A 24,788-nucleotide genomic window follows, 5' to 3' on the forward strand; every position below is an offset into this window, starting at 1 on the left:
AATGCCTTATTTCTTTTGCACACTTGAAGTGTTAGCCAGTTCTACATACACATGTTGAAGCTGAAAAATGTTGCGGAGGAACCAACTCTCTGCAGCAGTTTTAGAAGCAAAACTCGCCATATTCACTTAGTTTTTCTCGACTGAATGCCTCATATATCTAGAGCTGTGTGTTGGCACTAACACAGTACACACTTGCCAACCTAGGGATTTCTCAAATCAGGTGACTCGCCACGGGGGGAAAAGGGGGGGGGGGTTGTGTCGGGCGATGCCCGTAGTCGGTCAACAAAACTGTCCTGATCTCAATCGTCGCTTCAAAGGGTCCCTGCAACACACTTTGAACATACAACAAAGTTCGTGTTTATCTTAAATGATCACTGCAAAGGGGCCGTGCAACACTTTTTGAACAGACTCAGAATTCACTGCAGATCCGTAGTAGAGGCTCTTGTGAACACGAGACAATTATAGCACTGCACGACACACAAAATTTGCACTTTCATTTCACGGACTGCAGAAAATGTATTGCCCTCCTCTCAGCAAACTGAAACGGTCATGGTCGTGAACACATCCTTGGTAAAGTTTATACTGGTAGTTTTAAGTTCAATAAACAAGTTATAAATTACTTAAGTGCACTTCGGGAACACCCAAGTAAACCCTCTTTGTACTTCGCATCTCAATTACTGGTCATCTGCTTTTTTGTGTTTGTTTTTTTGTTCCCAGGTTCATATGAGGCGGCACGCGACTTAGCAATAAAGCCTGTGCTATTTTGAACTCGACGGACCTGCGTGGGTCACTTGCCTCACACTGAATACACTACTACAGTTACCAATTCATATCGTCAGTTCCAAATCCACCGGCCTGCTGGCCAGTGCACGCTTTCTCTTTCAAATACCTCGCAAGCTAAATGCCTTGGGAGACATCGTTTGGTGCTTAGCTAATTGAAACTGCATCAAAATGCACCCTATCTGGGTTTCGCTATACTATGCGTCAGTCAACTTAATGCAGTACAACGCCGGTGAGCACCATGTACTCGCAGAGCTTGGCCATACTTCAGAACAACTGTACTGTGGTAGCGCTAGAAGTGCGTATGTGCTGCATAGTTACCGCGGGCACGACGGGGTGCCGCAATGGTGGTCTTGCGAGTACTCGCCATCATACTGCTACTGCACTTTTTTTTTTTTTTTTTGAAATTGGGTTGAGGCAGTTTATCAGGAGATTTATGGCCACGATCGTACAATCGGCAAGACAGGTCAGAAATCGGGCGTCTCCCGGGCATACTGGGAGAGTTGGCAGGTACGAGTACAATACCCCTTGAACAAACGCCAGTTGAACGAATGTCAGTTGAACAAATGCCAGTCAGTTGTAAAAACTTTTTTTTTTTAGTTCCCCCGTGGAAGCACCACTGAACCCAATGCTAACTCACCTCAGTTTACCGAAATTCATTGAACAGTGCGTTTCAGCTCTGCAAACATATTCTGTGACACAATCCAATGCCTCCCAGGTCATGTTGATCAACACGTAGTGCCACACTTTTTGTAGCATAGTTCTACCATGGCCTTCACGACCAGCTCCACGACTAGAGATAATTGCAGAGGCCACGATTTTAAGTTGACAACAGCGCTTCATTACCATGTGACGAAAAGTTGGTCCCACTTGGCCTTGAACTCGATTGGATGCCTACATATTTTTTAACTAGCCGGAACCATTACGGCAGCAACAGCTGCAGCCTTTGCCCTACAGCCGTATGGTTATCATGAATACAAAATGTAAGCGCATGTCTGTGGACAAAAAAACTAGATGTTTTGCATAAAGCACTGATGCACTTGAAGAAACTGAAGTCCTTTTCTGCCCAACAGAGTGTTGTGCCAGAGAAGGTTCACGAGAGCTTGAACGCAGTAACTCAGTTTGTGACCACTGTAGTCTTAAGAGCGCAAGTGCAGCGAAAGATCACTGCATTCCTTCACAAGATCCTCAATAAGCATAAATTCACATGCAAATGAGAAGCATGACAAATAAATGGGTTGAAATTCATTTGAACACCTGATGCTGTCTTCAGCTTGTGATAACAAGCTACAACGTAGCTGTGTCAGTTCAGCAAACTTTCACTCTAACGAACTTTTTATTGAGGTCCCTTCAAGTTCGTCCAAGTGAAGTTTCACTGTACAGTCGAACCCACTTATAACGATCCCACATATAACGATCTATCGGTTATAACGACCACATTTGGGTGCGCTTACGATTTTCCTATGCTAACCATTGAAGCTGCGTCCAGATATAGCGAACATTTTTGAAATCCTCCTACTTTTACAACGAACACTTCGGACACGGTCGCGGTAAAAACATGGCGCATACGAAGCGAAAAAAAGTTAAGACATGCCTTCTAAAGCGTGACAGGGGCGCGCGCTCGCGCGTGCCCCGCTCCAGTTTACCGTATTTATTCGAAAATAGGTCGGGCACGAATATAGGTCGACCCCTACTTATAGCACTCTACGAGAAATAAAAAAAAAATATTCGAAAATAGGTCGACCCATGTTTTTTTTTTTATAAACAGGAAAATTGAAACATAGCACACCTTTATTTACAATTAACTTAGCGCCCTAGTCGCTGCCGGGAGTGTCATGTTCGTCAGATGTGCAAGGAAGGTTGTCGGATTCTTCGCAGGCATCCTCGGCATCCCAAATGACGTCGACTTCGCTGCCATCGATTGCGTTGGAAATGCAGCACTTTTTAAAGCCAGTCACGATAATTTCCGCTGGCAAGTCTTTCCGCGCGTCCTTCACCCACGTCGCAACTTCATTGAAGGAAGCCCTTCTCGCGGCGTCCCGTCGGTGTCATTGCCGCATCCTCCTTCAAGCCACTCTTTGTAACTCTTCGCCACCCGGTCCTTAATGTAGCCGGGACGTCATACCTAGCGGTATGACGACCAGGTCTGTTGGCCTTCTGCAGGGCCTCCTTGACGCCCGGAGCCTCAGTTCTTTTTCAAGAGCGTCATGCCTGCCAGTTGCTGGGCCGCGAAAAGCACGACGCTATCCATTGCACGCGAACAGTCGGTCCCGCTGCTTCCGCCAACCCCTAATCAACTTTTACGTCGAACTCACGCTGAGCGGCACAATTGCTGGAATTCTCGGCAAAAAGTATCACTTGACGCTTGAAGTCAGCTGTGTAGCTCTACCGACGCGACACCGTCGCAACCGCGCATTTGCAAATGCGAACGTGCGAACCGTCACGTCAGATCAAACAACAAACAAAGAGTGAGGCCTTAGGCCAGTGCCAGTGCGGCTGCGCCGCTGCGCGTCGGCAGGCAGCACGGCTAGGGGGCTAGGGACTTCACGGCCTACCTAGGGAAATCACGGGTTCCAGCGCAAACATGGCGGAGCGGCTGCATTTCGCGGGGGCTTTGAAAAGGCGGTGTGCAGCTATTGCACAAATAACTTTTTTTTTCTTAATTACTTAGTCGGAAAAGGCGAACGGGTACGGTTTTTATACCAGATTTTATGGTATATAATGTGCGTATGTAGCAGGAACTGCTTGAAGAACAGCAGGCGCGGCAGTTGAACGCCATAGGTGCGGTGCTTTTGGTCGCTTTGATCGCGAATATAGGTCGAGATTTTTTGGTCACGAATATAGGTCGATAGCTGATTATGGGCAACATTTTTGGAAAAAAAAGGTCGACCTATATTCGAATAAATACGGTACTCGCGATTAAGATACCCAGATCGGCGAGCACCGCACGCGGATTTCGGATGCTGCGAGCGAGGTCGCTCACTTTCCAGGCATTTCTTCAGTGATAGAATGGCAGTGAGGGAAAAAAAAATAGTAGGCAGCATGAAGCCTTGCGGTCAGCTTTCGCACGGTAACCTTTCCTGACGCCGTTCTCTGCTGCTACGACCGCCTGCAATGAACCAAACAATGCCTTGGAACGCAAGAAGGCATAAATGCAAGAAGTGATAACCGCGATAGGTTTCCATCGCAAAAAGGTTCACTGCGTCCCTAAACTCGTCGACGCCACAATGTGCCACGAAAAGTCGTCCGTCTTTTTGGTAACGGCAGAGACCGGTCATCGGTGATTACGACTTCCGTGCGATTGCAGCGATGCCTTCGCGGATAAGCATCAGAAAAGAACGAAGGCCAGGTGGCGGCAGTCAGTGAACGTGAAATTATGCCTTATAGCCGACAACCTTATCACAGTCATCTGTAGATACTCGGCTTTGCGTGTGGCGTACGCTGTACACTGCAGATTGACGGCGGTACGAGCGCGCCATGCTGCCGTTAGCAAGTTCACCGCCGCCGCGTCGTGTGGTACCGCTTTTTTTTTAAGTGCGCGTCGCTTTGTAGAAACGAAAGTAGCTCGCTGTTGTTGAGCTGCGCGGGCACCGAGATACGTCGATGCACTGACTGCGAGCGTATACAGCGTGTTTGACTAGGTGACAACTGAAGTGCGCCGCGCATCGTCGTGCAGGGCCGCGAGAGCATCGCGGAGACGTAGAGTGCGCGTTGCTTGGAAAACTGCTTGTTTTCGCCGCGTTGAACGAAGAGGCTAGTCGCCGCACCCGTGCACGGTCCGGAGTGAAGCAAGCACGAAGAACGTACAAACGCGCGCATACGGCATCCAGCAAGCGGCCCGGCAGTGACTCCGCGACCGGAGTAGGCGACGCGCTGCACGCAACTAGCCAGGGATGATCGGCTCCACATTGCGGTATCGCGCTTCGGTGAAACGGTGTCAGCTCATTGCAAAGGCGGTTAATTCACTCCTGAGCACGCAGCGGGTGTCGCTTCACGATGCGAAAAGGCTTAGCTTGTAACCGAAGGGGTTGTTAGCACTTTAATAAAAGTGCACAAAGAAAAAAAGACGGCTTGGCCGCTAAGCGCACGTTTTTAAGGGCGAGTCCATATACAACGAACTACCGATATAACGACCACTTTTCACGACACTTTCGAGTTCGTTATAAACGGGTTCGACTGTATTTGCAACATTTGAAAGAAGCTCACAGCCCTTTAAAACGCACTTGCATACATGTCTTTCACACACACACACACACACACACACACACACACACACACACACACACACACACACACACACACACACGCGCACACACACACAATAAAGAAATAAATAAATAAATGGACCAACAATCATTCATGCAGGGCTGTGCATTCTCTACTTTGTGCAGAAAACAACTGGCACAGATGTTCCCAACATAATGCAACAGGTAAGTGTGTTTATGTAACATCAATGGGAGTACAATAAAAGGAACTGTTTACAATTGCTCATATTATACATACTTATTGCAAATACTGACCTCACACCCGTCGAGCATTTTTCTGTATTGTTCACACACCACCCAGAAGAAGATGTTCTCTTGGCTGAATTCCTTCTTCAAAAATTCCTGAAAATTTTTTTCATTTAATTGTTATGGTTTTATACAACTTGCCACATATTAGTACATGTAGTATACCATCAGAGTGAACAAAAAGCAATAATGGTCAAATTTGCTTTGAGTTTAAAAACATCAGGGTGTACTTATCATGCAGACACTATTGAATTATATCCACGTAGGAAAAATGAGCAACGTGTGTGTATTAGAACTTTATTTACTCACCCATTTAATAAGCTTCACTACAACACATACGTGTGATGCTGTGCAGCATACAAACAGTGGTAAAAGCGGTCGTGAAGTGAAGCGTACTAACTGTGCCTGACATTTAAGGAATCTCCGATATTGAATTACCAATATATCAAACTATTTTGTGATCCCCTCCCCATGTGATGTATCCAAAGTTCAGACTGTGCCAGGCTATCACTAATCCACCATAGAAAGCAGGTCAGTTAATCTCCAGCAGTCTTTCATGAGATATTCCTCAGAACAATTAAGGGTTTTCAAGGGGAAATAATTCCAGGACTTTCAAGAGCCTTGAAAATACTTTTCTATTTCAAGGGTTGTCAAGGAACTGTATGCACAATAAAGCATGCATGCAAAAGTATTGAAAGGTGGGCTAGTTGGTAAGCGCTCGTGTTTTGTGGTTCTTCCTTCGTCTGTTGTGTGTACCGCGCTCCCAGTAAGCCAAAAAAGCATGCATGTCTTCAGAAGGTTATTTCAGTTCTGTAATATTGAAATTATTGAAAAGACTAAGTACTTAATTTTAACGATATCTCCAGAACCTTGGGGAAAAAGATCTAAATATCATCACTGCAAGGACAAAATTTGCCTTCCAAGGAAGGAAGTAGAAAAAGAACACTCACTGCAAACACTAGGAGACCAAGAGGGTCATGCAGAAGTTCATCAAAACCAGCAAGCCAGCGGCCCACACGCCCCCGCGGCTGATCGCACGTACTGCTGGAATCACTAGCTTGCTCCAAGCTTTGCACGCTGCTGGACATGGAAAGCTTCTCGCTTGTCACCTCACCATCGGACACAGTGCCCGCCTACAAATGCAGGAGGAATAGTAAGCAATTCAAGAAGCCACCCTGACTACAGAAATAATTGTCAAGCAAACACAGAGCAAAGCCAATAACCTCGTGTGTGCTTCGTCGATGATGACTTCGCCGTTGATGCCTCCGAAGCGATGATGACCGCGTCCAATTTTTGTTGCTGCTGCAGCTGCTTTCATTCTGCACCAATTTATCGCACTAATTAGAACGTTACTTTGGTCCACTACAATTCTTACAGTAGACTGCAGTCAACAACTTGCACGCAGTGAAAAGAGGAGACAATAAGCATGCAGTACTACTATTTGCAGCATTGCAAAATGGCCATGACTGTTCTAGACATTACTTTGTGGCAGGCAAAATTTTAACAAGAAACAGGTGCCTATAGCTTAGTAATGTTATTAAGTGAACCTCAGTGCATGCAGTCAATAACTAAAAAATCAGACAAAAAAGATGGTTGATCCCTCCCTCATAGGAATCAGAATAACAAGAAAGTAAAGCGTGCCCTTACAGAAGTAACTGAATGTTTACTATACATTGATATAAGAGAGTTTGTACAATGTATATTGATGTCTGGCAGCTATAGCACCGTTTAACGTGGATGCACCCACTTTGATGATTGGTGGTACATCTCCATCCCGACGACTAACGTCCATGTTAAATGATTAAACAAACCCTTGTGGTAGCTGTAGTAGTTAACGGTGGAAGCGTTATCAGAGAACAAGGTGTGATAGCCAGACGAGCGTCGCATGTTAGACGCAGAACTTGGTCGCCATCCCGCGGCGTGTTCAACTGTGATTGAACACCACGGCCGGACTAGAGGGAAAGACAAAGCGCGTCGTGCCGCCCCGGTAGCCCGGCCGCGATTTTTCTCAGGGTGAGCGCGGGAGCGGGGAACGCGGTGTTACAGCCAGGTGAGGCAGGTGCGCGTCTCAGGGCTATTTTTGGTTTGGATTAGCGTGATGCTACGAGCAAGGCCGACGCTTTTACGACGCTTGGGCTAAGATCGCCACCTAGCGGTGTGTTAAGGTATTGACAAAATTGAACTTCTATTGAAAACGCGCCGAATGGGACGGACGTGTAATGCGTTGCAGGTGCTAATCGCGGAGGCCACAGTAATGACGAATTGCTTTACTTTACGGCTCCCAGAGAAAACACCGCCCCGCCGACCGGGAGAGTGGTAGATATAAAAGACGCATTTCTAAAGCCTCTGGAGTATGTGATCGTGGCGCAGTGGATAGCGTGTCCGGCATCTGTTGTTCGGACCGAGCGGTCGTGGGTTCGATGCCCGTTGATGGACCTTTTTTTCTTTGCCATCTGGTCGTGTAAATTTTTTCGACGTCATTTCCGTGACGGAAATACATCACTGAAATCTTGGTGGACCCCGGCATAAAACACTTTAGTGTTAAAACAGATTCCTTTCTCTTCCAATTCACAGATACCCATTACATATCATTTAGGAAATCACTACCTGTACAAGAGACCAGACAGTGGAAAGTGAACTAAAGCTAGCTAGTAGGAATGGCAAAGCTATGTACAGTAGAATCTCAAGTGGAACATCAAGAAACTAGAGAAACATGTTGATTTGTCTCAAGTACTTGCAGGAGGGCAGCACTATCTGTCATACACGCTCTTAAAACTGTTGTCAGACATGTGAACTCTTTACTGATATGTTTATTGACTGACAATATTCCAGGAGGAGTGCGTCACCATCAAAAACATCATGCTGCGATGGAATATTTTTTTTAAGGTTGCACAGAATTTCTACTGTGAGGAAAAAAAAAAGTTTGTTGCAGATTTGCAACAACATGCAAATATGGATCAGCTTCTTGAGGAAGACTTCCAAATGCAGTTAAATTTTTTATTGAGAGGTATTTCCAGGACAAAAAGATCAACATATGTAAGCATAATTCAAAAGGAAACGATTTATCTTTCCAGTTGACGAAAGTTGGGAACCAAATTTTTTGTGGTACCAAAAAGTGTTCCTCTTTTGCATAAACTCCTATTTCGTCTGACAGAGCAGCTGGTCCTAATCTCTCTGTAGTGCAAGCAGTAGTGAGGATATCGCGTGGGTCATGTTTTTCAATTTGGCAGTTACCGAGTTTGGGGAGATGAAGTGAAGAGGAATGTAAAATGGTGAAGCAGCCTCGACAACTCTAATATGTCGGGAAGCTCAAGTTTACAGGAAAATTAAACTGTGCAAGGACAATGTTTGAGATTCACCCTCTTGCAAATATTAATTATTCACCCGGTTCAGCTAGAAAGGTGGTCATGATGCATAGAACATTCTTCTTCAGAGCCTGTACTAGACTCATTAGCAGGTGCAATACCCGTTTCTAATGGCACATGGTTGTACATGCGATACACAAATAGGACACAGCACCTGAATTCAATAAACAAAATGTAGCAGAAATGTAGCAGAAATGAAAACCTAAGAAGGGTTCGTACAGGTTTTGAAAGCCCGAATTCAAGGGTTTTCAAGGACTTTCAAGTCCCTGTCAAACCTTTTTCAAGGATGGTGAGCACTATTCCAAGAGTAGGAATTGTTGGCTATAATAACGTTTTGAAAACACTATTGATAGCATGACTCCTTTCATTTCTAAACATGCACAAGAGTTTGCAACATTAATGCTGCTGCTGGGACAACTCTAGCATTGCGTAGTCCTTCAGTTCGATTTAGCAGGACTCTAGTGCAAGTTAGTTGGTTCATGATTTTGAGCAAGTTTTTTCCAGTGCGAAAGAGACGAGCGTCGGTTTCCAGCAGTTTATTTTGAGCGTCCAAGCAATATTTATACCTAACCCTTCAATAGATAATTGTAAAAACATACCAGGCAAGCAGTCTCTGCGCATGAGCATTGCTGTAAAGGTTAAAAGAAACCATCCAACAATTTAATCTGTTTTCCAGACAGTGATAACGACAGAGTGCTGATCACTGTCTGAAAAAGAGATAAAAGAGAGCCATCTCCACATCGTTGAAAAACCTGTATTTTACTGTGAACTGAATCCCTGATTCACTTCAGAGGCAAATAAGAGGCTTTTATTAACAAACTGATTTCACGGCAATAATAGTGGTCCATGAAGCACTAAACTTTGCAGGTTAGCAGGTTAGTGCAAGAGGCATTGGAGATTTCATAAATGGCAGTTTCAAAGAGCCAAAAAGACCAGGCTGCCTTCTTAAAAAAAAAAAAAAAAAATTTCTGTGTCTTATTTCTGCCCTTGTCGCCCCAAATTTCTGAGAGTGAAGTTGGTGCCATTTGAAGCTGCCTGATTCAGGGTGACAGGAATTTTTAACAGCAAAAGATGTCACTTGAGACTGCTTCGCTGCTGAAAATATTGAGGCAAGTGCTGCACATGTGGCACACACGAGCAAGTGCAGCTGTTTGAATTTGCTTGTCCCATGGTTTGACCGTGGAAGGCGACACTTGAATTGAATAGGCATTGCTAGTTTTGGCTTAAAAAGAAGGCACTGGCAATATATCAAACAAAAACATCAGCCCTTCTGCTCACCTTCAATTTGCAGTTTCATGCACCTGAAAATACCCAAATTACTAAGCACTTCTTATCAGTCATCTGTGTTCCAATGCTGTGCTCCAGTGCTCCTGTCTTGCTAACTTGGGCACCCTTGCATATGGACTTTCAACATGCTAAAAGCAGATATGGTGTACTATATATTCGTATGGCAGCACACACCCTACGTGGGGTAGCCGAAGAACTACCATCTTCTCCCTTAGTAGACGACTGGAGGTCAACGCTCTCTCCATCTGGACAAGGGTCGGCAGCTGTGAGCGTGTCGTCCAGCAAGGAGCCTCCAAGTGGACTGCTGTCCACCCAATCTGGCAAGACGAGGGGAGCCTCACTACCGACTCCCACAGGATCTGGCATGGCTCGTGCCCGCAACCGCTCAGTGTCTGGGCATGCAGGTAATGCTCCCTGCCTGTCCAAGCTGAAGCTTTGGAAGCGTGGCTGGCTTTCCACATCCACCACAAGCACACGGTCGCTCGCATTACCTGTGTCCCCAAATCAGGAAAGACATGATGCAATGCACAAACATGGGCAAAGTGGTTAAAGGGACACTAAAGGCAAATATTAAGTCGACGTTGATCGTTGTAATAGCGTTGCAGAAACCTCGTAGTGCTTGTTTCGTGACAAGGAAATGCTTATTTTGAAAGAAAATCACGTTTTAGTGGTCCGCACGGCGTTAGCGCACTTCAAATCACCCGCTTGAAGGGACCTTCTGACGTAAGCAGTTGCTGTGCCCAACGTTGCCCGCCTTTACTGCCCGGCTGCCGAAGCTACAGTTTCTTGCGCAACAGCGGCCATCAACCTTGCCAAGACGCAACCACAGGCCACTCCGAAACTGTATAGTTCACTGTAAAGGAGCTTAGATTGGCCAGCAGCAGCAAAAGTAGAGTATAGACAGGGCAAAAATAGCGAGAGCCAAGCACACGCAGCAGTACGCAATACCGAAACTACCACTGAAACGCGCAGCTCGGCGATAACAGAACTTTTGAGCCACTCGCACCGTTCCCCATGCTAGCGCCAAGAGGTTCTTTTTTCAATGAATCAAAGAGAAACGAACATGCAGCATTTTATTACGTTTTGTGATGCACGGAATGTTCTTTTTTAATTGCAACTAGTCTGATTAATAGTGGTTAATTGTACTCGGGACTCTCTGACGTCATCGGCATCATTTCCAAAACGTCCCACTCATGGCGCACATTGTGTCCTACATTTACCTTAATTTCTCGATTACTAGGCCACTGCTGTTGATACTATTTACGTTTTAGACGTTCTCACACAGTGACCTTTCACTCTAACATAAATTGTTATTTGCCTTTAGAGGCCCTTTAAGATAAGAAAGGCACACAGTGGAAAAATTACACTGACACAACTTCTGCCTAAATTCAGTAATCTTAAGTTGAACTAAAAAATCCATAGGCAATCTAAACATTGCCTGTAGGTTCAATGTAACAGACACCGATAAAGGAATACCGCATATAAAAAAGGAGAGGCACAAATCCCTTGCATCACACCCTTCTCTTAGATGGCACACTCACCTCTAATCCCTCTCCTCCCCCCAACACCCTCCCCTGTTCTCAAGCATTCAACCTATCCCTCCACCCTTACAGCACACTCCCCTCAATTCCCCTCGCTACACATGAGCACGAAGACTGTGAGCTCTCTCGTATATTCTCTCAATGCCACCGTACTGCATGTACGTAGATGCAGACACATGGCATACAGTTTTTGCATACTATATCTGTTCTGCACCAGCAACATCCTAGTTTTCATACAAGCTGGCTTTGTTTCACAAATTCACCAGTTTCTACACTTAATAGAACAAAAACATGCTGCATACACTTTGATATACACAATGAAAAGCATGGAATTTCTCAATAGGGCTTTCTAAAAGAATAAAGGAAGGCCGTTTTTAAATGCAAAACGATTAACAGGACACGACTCTTTTATATATAAAATAAAGAAAGGACGTATGCACAGACGGATAGTTCAGTGCCTAGTCTTTTCTGCCTTATATGAAAGCTAGTGAGCCGCCCTGAAGTTTGCAACTTGCAGAAGTGGGTAAAAACACATTCTTATTGTTGTCAGAGGCATACATAAGTGCTTCCTTTACATGGCAAGTTTCAGGACACAGTTACAGCACAGATAATCTTTCCACTGCAATGTCACAAAAACCAGTGTTGACAATGTCAGCACTGCCATTAAGTGAGAGGCCGCTGCATTAAGTACTACCACCTCTACGGATACTCAAGCTTGACACTTGCCAAGACCACACGACAACAAGAAAAACGCCAAATTGGACACCGCAGCAAGGGATGCACAGAATCGAATACAGGACTTCATTGCTGTGCAGAGTGCACGATACCAGAAATACAGTGAGCTTGGGTGCCGGTGTGCTCTCCTTCTCCACTGCTCCAGTAGTGAGACAGAGAACACACGGTGCACCCTTGCCCACCCAGCCACTGGCGGAAAAGAAGCTGCTCCACTTCAGCAGTCATTGTCCGGTGTGCGGCATGCAATTTTAAATATGCATTCACAAGAAATGCCTGTAACTGAAACATTTGACCACTGGCACAAGCATAAGTATCAATTTACTGCCTCAGCCTACCTTTGCAGCAGCAGAGAAACTTCAATATATTCATACTGCAGGTAAACATGCATAGCTACATTGAGGTTGAAAATACATGGTGCTCTATGGGCATGACGCTAAAGAACATGAAATACTTTGTTATATCAAGGTTAAAGTGTATATCAGTAAAGGCTATCATGTTATGACAAATGCATAAAGATTAGGGGTGTGCGAATATCAAATTTTTCGAATACGAATCGAATACGAATATCCACCTTCGAATATCGAATCGAATATCGAATATCAAAGGAAAATGCCTCCACAGTAACAATATTTTATATAACATGTAGCTATTTGAAAAAAAAGAACATTAACAGCCTGACTGGCAACACAACAACACTGCTATCTCCAGAACACAATGTCCAGGCTACCACAATGCACATCACAACACAAGCAAATATTACGGCACAATGAAAGTAATGACTATATACATGTTATCATGAAGAAATATGAGTTGCTCCACATGATCAGGCAGCAGGCGCTCCCTTGTAACAGAGACAACCCCCCCCCCCACCCCGCCACCCCCTTCCACTGAAAAGGCACGCTCGCTTGGAACAGAAGTGGCTGGTATAGGGAGTTACATGGGGCAAAGCTTTGCCAGACTGGGGTATCTGAAGGTGCCTACAGTACGTCGCCAGTCACGTGGGTCTCTGTCTTTCTTCAGAAGTGGTCCCGCATAGTGAACGAGAGGTAGTTCGGCACGTTACGGCCGCATAATATTGAAAATGTACGGTTACATGATCGCCAACAGCGCTGCACGTCGGAGATGCACCAGCAATAAATCATACGTATTGGGGCGCTCGCCGCAGGCAGATATCGTGCATCCGTGTACTTACGATGTGTATCGCTCCTCTCGGCAACGTTTTTAGCGATACGAACGCAGCAGAAATGTGGAAGACGAGTTATTTTTATGCATGATAATCGAATCGCATATTCGATTTTTCGAATATTCGAAGTTATCGAATATTCGAAAGTTTTCGAATACACGATTTTCGAATCGAATACGAATATCTCGAATGTAATGTTCGACGAATATTCGAAACTTTCGAATATTCGCACACCCCTAATAAAGATTTAATATATGTCCAGGTCTCTTGCCATTCAGTACAATCAATCAATGTTTTTATTAGCTGTCACTGTATGTTCACACAGACAAGCTTTTACAGCAAGTTTCAAACCTGCTAGCAGGTACCGCTACTGACAGAATTTCTGGAACATAGTTGTTGGTCGTCATCATGCTAGCATGCTATGAGGTATGCTATGAGGTATGCGGTATGCACACACACACTCCGCTCATGCATTCAGTTCCACAATTCCTGACTATGCCCAGATAAAAGCATACTTTTCCAAGCTTCTGCATTGGAAAAGTTCCCAAGTAGCTGGGTACTGCATACTTTGTCTTTCCATCCCATGCATTTCAAGAAAAAAAATATTGAAACATGCACTATTCAGCGTACCTTCATCCCTGAAGCCAATCCCACTGTCGCTGTTGCTGCTATTGCTGCTGCCCGCCTGGCTGGGCTGGGGTGAGGCGTTAGGGCCATCTGCACGATGGTAGAGAGCAGCTACAGCACGTAAAATAGGCTCTGCAGATGTGTGCAGAGGTGCTGCCCGCAATACACCTGGGGGAAGCCTCAGCCGTGAGTCCACCATCAGTACGTGGCATGAGAGGGCACCATCTGCTCCCTTGGTGACCAAGCCAAGAAAGCGGCTATCATCAGCGTAAGCCGCACTGAATGCGATGCGCTCGGCTGGAAAACGTGCCAACGCTGCGCCCCGCAGGTCAGCCAACAACACACCATCCCGCAGCACCGACAACTGAACCAGTGTGTGCACTTTCTGCTCAAGCCGCAGGCGACGTACGCAGCTGCGGATCGCCTGAAGCCGTGAACCAGCCACCTCACGTGGAAGTTCGATGGTGCCCAAGTAGCCCACAACTGTGCGCAAGACCAGAGAGGTGCGCAGCCCCTTTTGCTCCAGGATAAGCTCCAGCAGTGCCTTGTTACTGTCCGCTTGATTAGTCTGCACAAAGCAAGAAGAGGTAGTTACTATCATTGACAAGACAAAATGAAAACAAAAATTTGCATTGCCATGGCAAGTGGAGAAAAACAAAATGCATCAACTATTTGATGTAAGACACCAAGAAACAAATCGAGCAGCAGCACCAAGGTTGCTCACAATTGTCTTGACTGAGAAAAGAACACAGTGAAAAAAAAAACATCAAGATGATAGTTCTGGGTGGTTTAGGGTGGCATTTCTTGAAAACTGGTTTTGCATTTAGTTAGTGGTAAGTGTTGGCTGTTAGTGATGAAAATTAATTGCACCACTGCTACATCACAGACATTAAAATATTGTCGCTCATTTAGACCCTTTTTTCCCAAAACTATGTTGCCTTTGCTTCACTTCAAGTGAAATGTGATCCCCGTTAATCAGTAAAATGTTAATTAGTTCCATGAAACCGTTCTTCAAACCTCCCTGCAGGAGGTTTGAAGAAGATAGAGATTGTGCAGGAATTTCTAACTCAGCACTCATTGTATCTTTTTTTGGGAGTCGGGAGGGGAAGGTACAGTTTAACCAAGACTCTGCTTAGAAATAATGGAAAGGATGTAACAGCAAGGTTTGAGTACGTACAGATTAGCTGTTGGCAAGCAATCTTTCACATTTTCTTTGTTCTTGGTTTTGGTGTCGTGACTTTTTTTGTAATGGGGTAAATGGTTAGCCCACTCTTATGCTGCAATTCATTGCTTGATTGCTGGGCTTGTGACAACTGCTACTTTCCGAGGTCAATTTCTTATCTTTTATGACGAAGGAAAGCAAGAAAGGCACAAATTTTTATGTATGTATCTATTCACTAGAAGGAGCCGCCCCAATGGCAGGGACACAATATATTAAAAGTAATGTCAAAACCAGCCTCCATTTATATATTCAATAGTTTATGGCCGCTGAACAAACTTTTGAAATAAATTTTTTACGAAGTAGTGCAACTAGATATGCCCCCTCTGTCTGCATTGTGGTCTTACCATACAGAAGACAATGCTATGTTTTGTCTTCACCAAGCTAGCACCAAGCTAGGACAATGCTCAAAACCAGCGAGACAGGTCTGCAGTTGCAGTGCTCCAAAATTTTAGTAGCAGATGATCCTACTCCAGTAAACAGGTGATGCCATTCTGCTTTGCCACCAACACAACTTTCACAAAAAGTCTGAGTAGTCATATTGCACACAAGCACAGGCACCTGCTTGTTTTAAACCAAAGAATAGAACATACTTAACCCACACAATAGTATGTCATGAATAAGAGGTTTGCAGGATGCAAATCTCCACCTCAACTAAGTAGTTTGGTCAACAAGTCATGAGTACTAGCACGATGGGTCTATCAGAAATGTAATCAAGTAAAAAAAATTGGTATTGTAAAAACGCATATCTAAAGTACCATGCCTCAAGAAATTTGTCTCATTACATTTAAAATCAGATGAAAGTGAGAAAAATAAAGCAAATGCTGAAACCAAATCACAATGACACTAGTCTGCACTGTATTTCCACAAACCATACTTTGCAGTCAGTCACCTTTTCCTCCACACCTTTCCTTTCGTCTTTATTGCCTTACTTCCAAGCTGTAACCACTTCGGTCACATTAACCAAGTTCCTCCCAGAGCACATTCTGGAAAAGTGCTCTTCTAAGAAATGCCTTCTATAGCTTCACTGTCCATACTTAAAAGAAACTTTGCACTAGAGCTTCTTAATAGAGCACCCTACATCTACATGCACAAAAGCTAAGTCAAACATACTGTACATAGTATATTGCAGCAGAACACATTGACAGACTAGCTTTATTATTAAAGGAGTACTGACACGATTTTGAAGCATCGCAAAAGCGACATTTTTCGTTTCCTTGCCATGCAGTGTCAACAGAAAAAGGAATAACCTGCACAATCTAACACACACGTAAAGCCAGACACACATGCTGCGCTTATGTGTCTGTACGTGCGTGGCTTTGCATGTGTGGCTTTACGTGTGTTTCAGGTTGCGCAGGTTATTCCTTTTTGTGTTAAGACGCACCAACTCGACCAACAAGTTCTTCTAAACTACAGTGTTGAGCCAGGAAACATGTATAAAATATTTCAGTTTTTTATTTTGAAGTTTTCACCTCCCAGCATCTGCAAGCCAGCCCTACCACAATGGACATTATCATGATGAGTCAACGCATTTTGCTGGGTTTGCGAACTCTGCGTTTTGCGTGCGGCCGAAATCACTGTCGGAGTCACTGGATGACAATTCACTCATCGCTGTTTACGTGCACCAACTGACAGCAGACAAAACAGGGGCTCCTAGTACGTCATGAGCTGCTGTGCCCACGTGACTTAGACCTATGTCAGACTTTGAACGGAGTACCCCCTCGGTATCGAAACCGAAAGTACTTTTTTAGGGTAGCGGTATTAAAAATATATTCAATGCATTCCGAGGCACCACGATACTCTTTTTAGGGTTCTCGACACCAGTATTCTTATTTAGAGCAATGATACAAAAATTTCTAAAGTCCCGTGCCGGTACCCCTTGCAGCGATGATCGGACCACAGTTGAAAGAGATGGAGTGACACTTTGTACCACTACAGCATCTTCACACATTAAAGCACCTTTGCCTGAACAGCAAAGCCAGGAGAAGGAGAAGAACATTTTTGTCACTGCTCCATTTACAGCAAATCTAAGTACCTTTGTCCCACAGTGATACCAGGCTTAAAAGCTTAAAAATATGCTCAGGAGGTATTGGCAGGCTCAGTTAGTTGTACATGATTGATAAAGCTGCAGCATAATTTAAGAGAAACCAACAAACAATAAGCCCTACACAGAGAGGCACTGAACTAGGCTAACTGACCTGACCTGACTAAACTGATCAGTCCGTTCAGTCAGTTCAAGTCAGTCTGAAGACTGAACCTAACTAAATATGGGTTTTGAGAGTCAAGCAAATGCAGGAATTCCTAGTCATGAGTGTCTCACAACATAATACAAAATGAAGTTATTTGCTGGATTCTATATTGGTTTTCACTTTATGCAGCCACCACTACAGTAAACCAGCTAAAAGAAAGGAAAAATGGTTGTCCAGTGAACTTTTAGCATGATGCTTAAAAAAAAACACATATACAGGTTTTTCAGTAAAAAGAAAACTTTACAGTTAAAGAAAACATTAATTCCTGACTTGGAAAAAAATCCCAGACCAACACCATTTTAGGGCAATCACTACCATCTGGGCAAGCCAGAAAGCTAGCACTGCAGACTGTAGCACACCTTTGAACTGATCAATCTGAAGCAAAACGATGAATACATCAGTGCCCACATATTGTTGCATTTCAGCCAATGTATCCTATCAGCTCATGTGAGATGCTCTATTAAAGGCATAATTTCAATTTTTTTCCTCAAAAGTAGCATTGAAACTTGTAAGCAAGTTATAACGCACTCACTGCAATGCCAATAAGAGAAAATGAGCATTCAAAACCCAGAATAACTATGATATTTATTTGCATCTTTGTGCGTTGGAAGGCAAAAGCCATGTGAAAAATTTATAAACACATTTTCCCAAACAAGAAATGAGGTTGAGAGGAATACGGAGGCTTGAAGTGACAAGATGCTGAACAATTAATCTTCCTGGTACAATGTTTCAACAAGGTGACTTTTTCCTCACAACAGCAACAGCATTCCTTAGCAGCATTTTTATGGCTTCATAGGTGCTTCATAGGTGCCGTGAAATCTAATGGTTTATGTGGCATGACGGTGAACATTTTGACAGCGTTCTGTCTGGTTGGGAAGAAAATATCATTGAAAAAGTTACACCTACCAACGAATTATAAAAGTAAAAACTTCTTTTACTTTAAAAAAAAAAAAACGACGTTTCGGATCCAACTCTGATCCTTCCTCAGGGGTGACTGTGGGGCGCAAGAGAGCAGCAGAGTTTAAAAAGGAAGGAAAGAGCCTTCCTCTCTTTAGGTCGGGGGGTCACGCTTGGTTTGAATGACGTGCCGTAGTCCATTGAAATACACACTCGGCAGCGCACCTGCAGACCGGTTCACGTTGCCGGGTGTTGCCTGAATGTGCCAGGATTCCACAAAAAGTCGTTTGAGATAATTTGCCTCGAAGTCGACGACGCGGGAGTTGTCAAAGGCGATGCGGTGGTCGTTCACCTCGCTATGCTCAGCTAGCGCACTCCTTCGTCTGTCGAACTTGCGGACGTCGTGCGACAACACAGAAACGACGTCCTCAAGTTCGACAGACAAAGGAGTGCGCTAGCTGAGCATAGCGGTGAACGACCACCGCATCTCCTTTGACGCGTCGTCGACTTCGAGGCAAATTATCTCAAACGACTTTTTGTGGAATCCTGGCACATTCAGGCAACACCCGGCAACGTGAACCGGTCTGCAGGTGCGCTGCTGAGTGTGTATTTCAATGGACTATGGCACGTCATTCAAACTAAGCGTGACCCCCCGACCTAAAGAGAGGAAGGCTCTTTCCTTCCTTTTTAAACTCTGCTGCTCTCTTGCGCACCAGTCACCCCTGAGGAAGGATCCGAGTTGGATCCGAAACGTCGTTTTTTTTTTGTTTTTTTTTTAAGTAAAAGAAGTTTTTACTTTATAATTCGTTGGTTGGTGTAACTTTTCCAATGATATTTATGTGGCATGACTGCACAGAGGACTAGAGACTCAATAGCTACAAACTGCCTACTACATACAAGTACTAAAAATGTGGCAATTGCTATAGTCAGGAATGCTATGATTATGGGATATGTGGAACGAGATAATTGTAATGTGACATGAATTTAAGCAGGACTAGTGACTGAGTTTGTGAGTAAGATTAGAGCCTCATCAGGTCCCTTGATCTCGAAGGCATGGAGGAATGTGCTATACCAAAAGGTAACAATGCAGCAGTGGCCTCATTCCAGAGGTCGAGCTATGTAGCCTTTGAACTGATAACATGAAGTGTTTCAATGTCGTTTATAATATCTAAAACTGCTTCGATGTTAAACAGAGGTTCAGGACCAAGAAAGAATGCCTAGTGCAGTAAGATATGCTGTGTGTTTGCCACATGAAAGTGTTTTTTTTTTCTTGGCTTATGTTTGTTTCCCGGAATTCCAGCAGCACATGCTGAAAACAGAGTCTCTCCCCATATCTACTGCAGGTTGAAGGCTCACCAGCAGTCAGTAACCGTGTGTTAGAGCACTGCACGGGCCTCATTTTCCGGCCCAGGCCCGACCCAGGCCCATTTTATGAAGCCCGAGTCCAGCCCGGGCCCGGGCGTACATGACCGAAGCCAGCCCAAGCCTGGCCCGGGCCCATGGTTCCAAGCCCAGGCCCGGCCTGGGCATTTATTAATAAACTTATCCAGGGCGCGCGTGTTCATGACCAGGCCCGGCCCGGGCCCGCTAGAGGATATTAGTTGTTGATGATGATCATTAATGATGCCTTGCGCTTTGTAGCGGGTGATCGGACGGAAAATCCAGAGTGTACATGCATGAAAATGTTGCTTTGCCCGCGGCCACGGCGTCCGCATTTTGATGGGGGCGAAATGCAAGAACAACCGTGTACTTATCTTTAGGTGCACGTTAAAGAACTCCAGGTGGTCGAAATTAATCCGGTCCCCACCACTACGGCGCGCCTCGTAATCATATCGTGGTCTTGGCATGTAATACCAAGGAATATAAATGAAATGTTGCCTATATGGCACATGGCAAGTCATTACAATAACAGTATAGTGAAAATAAAACATCGGAACAAAATTTATTTAAAAGAAGTGTACAACTAACATGAAAAAGCGGATAGAAGCAAACCTGGGACATTTTCTTTAATGCTCTTTTCTACACTCGCGTTGGAAACATTAATTACACAATTTTTTAAAAGAGGCTCCTGATTAATAATTTATTGCAGCAAGATAAAAGACGTTAACGTTATATATGGTGAACAGCCACCAAAAGCAGATGAAATACAAATCGTTCATATTCTAACGTCGTCACGGAAATGTTATCGCCATGTACAATATAATTATATAATCAAGCTAATTGGCACAGACTGCCTTAGACCATGCAAGGCATAATGTTCACGTGTGCTCGAAGGCCCAACTTAGGCCTTTTAATGAGCGGGCCCGAGTCCTGCCCGGCCCGCAGCCTCAAGCCCGGACCCAGCCCAGGCCTGCACATTCAAGCCCGAGCCCAGCCCGGGCCCGCCAGAAAACACTTCGGACGGCCCGGCCCGCGGGCCGGGCCTGGGCTTTCGGGTCGGCCCAGGCAGTGCTCTACCTTATGTAGTGTAAGCATGCCCCATTATTAGCAACAGAAAAGAACATAATTTCCTTCCCACTTGGTTAGTGATGGACAATCCCCTAAATGTAGGCAAACCCACATTTTATTCACCACACTTCGTCCTGCTTCACTCGACCCTGTGGCAGCATAAGTTAGCCCCAGTAAAATGATGATGCTATTTTGCCTTGACCTGCAGTAGTCTACTGAAACACAAGATAAGCACGAACAGAAAAAGTATTTGGCACTAATCTTGATGGTTTAATGTCACACGTAGTTGCATGACATTGCTCACAATTGATAGAAATTGTGTTACAGTTCAAAATGGCAGTAACTACTAAGTGAAAATAAAGCTGTCTGTAAACTACTCATGGTGTTTAACATCCCAAAACTGCACAACGGGTTACAATGAAAGATGCCTGCTAGGTGAATGGCTCAGGATTAATTTCGACCACCAGGGGTTCTTTGAAATAAACCCAAAAGGTACACAAGTGTTCTTGCGTTCCACTTCCATCAAAATGTGGCAACTGCAGCCAGATATTCAACCAGCGACCTCCTACTGAGCAGCATAATGCCACAGCCACTGCACAACCATGGCATTTATGGCATGTACTCAAACTAATAAAAAGTTACTGCAGTGAAACGCAACTATACAAATGCCTTTCAAGCATGTCACTCACACTTGGAGGAAAAAGTCCATGGGCATCCCGTGCAGCCAAGCGAGGCACGTGTCTATGCCGTGGTCTTGTGTGGTGTGTACGGCCAGGTGTGGTGGCTTCCTCGTCAGAGGAATCCGAGTAATAATTCTCCGCAATCTGAAGCTTCAGAGGACCCGATGAACTCCCGATGCGCCGCACCACATCGTCGTGGGGCGCCCGTGACACATTGTGTCCATTCACCGCAACAAGGAAGTCACCTGGTCGCAAACCCACACGCTCCGCTGGGCTCCCGGATACAATGCAGCTAAGAATGCACGGTGCTTGTCCCGAGATTGTGAAGCCAAAACCTTTCTTGCCCCTAGAGAGCTCCACAGTTCTAACCCCATAGCTGGGTCGCTTTTTCCTCCGCCTTGTTTGGTGCATGGCTTGTTGCCTGGTGGGTACTGCAAAAAGGGCAATTCCATCCACAAAAGTAACTTGCTACTTCATTGGATATACGTTTACTTGTAAACCCATGAAATTAAAATTTGTAAAGTGCCACAGACTTTGTAAAGCGCTATAACCGAAAGGGGGAGCGTCTTCCACCCTTTCCCCCGGGGGGGAAAGGGTGGAAGAGGCAGAGAGGGGATGACAGCATGCATTTCTTTGGTTTCATTTAACATGCAGGCAGCAGCGAACTTGGAACAGCACAGTGTGTTCACAGACTATTTTTGCATTTCAACACAATTTTCACATGGCATAGCAAAATTTGTCCACACATAATAGCTTACCTTCTTTTATTAATGCATGCCCTTGTTTCAGAACAAAATAAATTAACTCAGACATGGTGCAAAGTGCAGCTTACAATGTTACACAACATTCCAAATACAGAAATTAAAAAATATATACATCTGTTCTACCCTTACATTCTTTCTGTACTGATATTCAACAACTTTTACAATGAAAATAAAGTAAACTGCCTGTGCAAGTTCATTCCAGGTGAAATAAATTAACAAGTATGGCTTTTGAACAACAGTCTGAAAAAAAAAAATGTAAATTTCATTTTAGTTCTTGCTGTGTCTTGTTACAATCTATTTCCATTGTAATTTTTTTCTGTGCATGCTTAGCTACATGATAAACATACAGTAAAGTGTATTTAGCTTGTCATACAACCTGCTATTTCTATTTTTCTAGTGGCAAATTTCAAAAAAGTACAGAATAACAAAACTTCAGCACTTTTTACAAGCAAATTAAAAGAGAAACAGCCCTAGTTCGATTTCAAACTTCCTCAGAATTGCATACCGTCATTTGTCACCTGTTATACGTGAAAGCATGCTACATCAGTTTGCTCTGAATAAAAAAGAATGCAGTCAATGCTGATGTATAGGCAGTGCTCTGCAGCTCATGGCAGCCTGTCTTTTAGGGTGAAAAATGAAGTTCATTATGGCTTCAGTTTGTGCCACAAACTAGTAATCCTCAAGTGCTACAGAACAAACACAGGTGCATTTTATCAAAATTACAAAGGCGTGATTATAGCTCTTAATTACAGTGACTCAATATGTGTAGCATTCCCCTGCTAATCACAATGCAGCTTGGTGGCCGTACTTCAATGGAAACAAACGGAAAGGCAATCAAGTACTAATTCATGGGCAAACAAAGTAGTAACGAAAGAGAAATAGTATAATCCATAGCCTACTGTGGCTATATCGAGACAGTCCCGCTGTTGCTTAGTGGCAATAATGCAAATTTTCTGTCAAACGAACAATTGACCATTAATATTTATTAAATCAATAATTTCTTATTACAAAATCTTACAAGCTTGAAAATTAGCCTGAAGGATGTTCATAGGTTAAAATATTCATGTGTGACACTGTTAAGTCCCTTGAAGTTACCCTTGATAAGCACCTTAAGTAAAATAGCCACACCAACACTCTAATGAAAAATTTTTATTTGGCATCTGTGTTATCAAAACAAGTTCATTTTTTTCAATCTCATTACTGTATCAGGTTTACATTAAATGTCATTTACCATACTGTTTTTCTTCATGGGGCAATAAATATTCTACACATCTAACACAACTTTAACATCTCCAAAACAAGGCAATGAAATTTACTGACTTTTAGGTCATTCTGTTGTCCTTATTTACCCATCTATCAACATCTTTGCACCTTACCCTCTTAACAGCTGTTTTATCATAAGTTGTCACAGATTACATTTTGTCTGTTTCATCACGACACATCTCTGGGCAACCTTCCTTTTTAATAACTTTAGGCTGGCATATTTTAAATACCAGTTTTGCTGAGAGCAATAACCTTCTATTACCTAAAATCCAATCAAACCATGCAATATTGACACTTTGCTTCAATGGTATTGTGCTTTGGATTCACATTTATCATTACATCCCCATTGAGCACAAAAAATTCTGGAAATCATTTGAGCACATTTGAGCATTTGAGTACACGTCTACAATATATGATCGTATGAACTGCAACAACTGCTGAAATTACAAAAAGTTTAGCACTGCTAACGGTGTATTTTTTCTTAAGCTAAGAAAGTATGTAGCATAAGTCTGATACTAATGCAATATTAAAGTGTTGCCCCTTCTCACACCATCTGCAATTCCTTCATTTCCAATGACAGTCTAGTCAGTGACAATGCTCCAGCATAAAAATTCATCTCTTATAGCACATGGATACAATCCCAAATGCACTGAGTGCACACATGCTTACAAGCTGCCATGCTTACATTTGCACTGCCCATAGTTCAACGATTTCTCCAATGCTTAACAATAACATGTCACATATCAAGTAGTGCCGTTGCATAGGAACACTGCTCCCGAAACAAGAAAAAGGAAAATCGTAGAAAAATTAGTTCACAGCTATGGTGAAGCTTTCTTTTAGTTGTTGTAATAATGTACATATTTCTTGCAAGTTACAAGTGAGACCAATGTGTACGTCGAAAAAAGAAAACGCGATCGAAGTGCGAAGTCCAGCTTTCACCCTTTCCGGTCACAACACACGGCAGCGCTTCAAGGTTTTTAAGCAGCTGAAACTAAACACGGAACACCTGTAGCATTGTCCGAGAATAAAATGGCTAGTGAAGTAGTAACCCTTGACATTGTTTGATCTTCTTTTTATATACACCTTCACACTGTCTCTCTTTTTTTTTTAATCTCATTATTTGCCCGTTATTCGTACGGCCTTAATTTGTAGAGCGTCGAAACACGGCACCGCAAAAAAGAAAGCAGGAGTGCTACAATTACCCATTTCACCCCTTGCAAAGTGAATAGAAGGATTTGA

The 24,788-nt window shown here is 43.9% G+C and overlaps 1 protein-coding gene across 1 annotated transcript in view; it reads right to left on the reverse strand.

Moving 5' to 3' along the window:
- Positions 1–21,950, reverse strand: part of LOC119379241 (regulator of G-protein signaling loco) — a 54,957-nt gene extending 33,007 nt beyond the window's left edge. Inside the window, exons 1-6 of the mRNA XM_037648479.2 lie at positions 21,532–21,950; positions 14,033–14,597; positions 10,118–10,434; positions 6,515–6,610; positions 6,242–6,424; positions 5,301–5,387 (exon numbers count right to left, since the gene is read on the reverse strand). Coding sequence (XP_037504407.1) covers positions 5,301–5,387; positions 6,242–6,424; positions 6,515–6,610; positions 10,118–10,434; positions 14,033–14,597; positions 21,532–21,933 — 1,650 coding nt within the window. The 5' untranslated portion in view covers positions 21,934–21,950. The remainder of the gene's footprint in view (positions 1–5,300; positions 5,388–6,241; positions 6,425–6,514; positions 6,611–10,117; positions 10,435–14,032; positions 14,598–21,531) is intronic.
- Positions 21,951–24,788: the final 2,838 nt, after the last annotated feature.

Source organism: Rhipicephalus sanguineus, chromosome 1 (genome assembly GCF_013339695.2).
Source record: "Rhipicephalus sanguineus isolate Rsan-2018 chromosome 1, BIME_Rsan_1.4, whole genome shotgun sequence".
Taxonomy (NCBI): domain Eukaryota; kingdom Metazoa; phylum Arthropoda; class Arachnida; order Ixodida; family Ixodidae; genus Rhipicephalus; species Rhipicephalus sanguineus.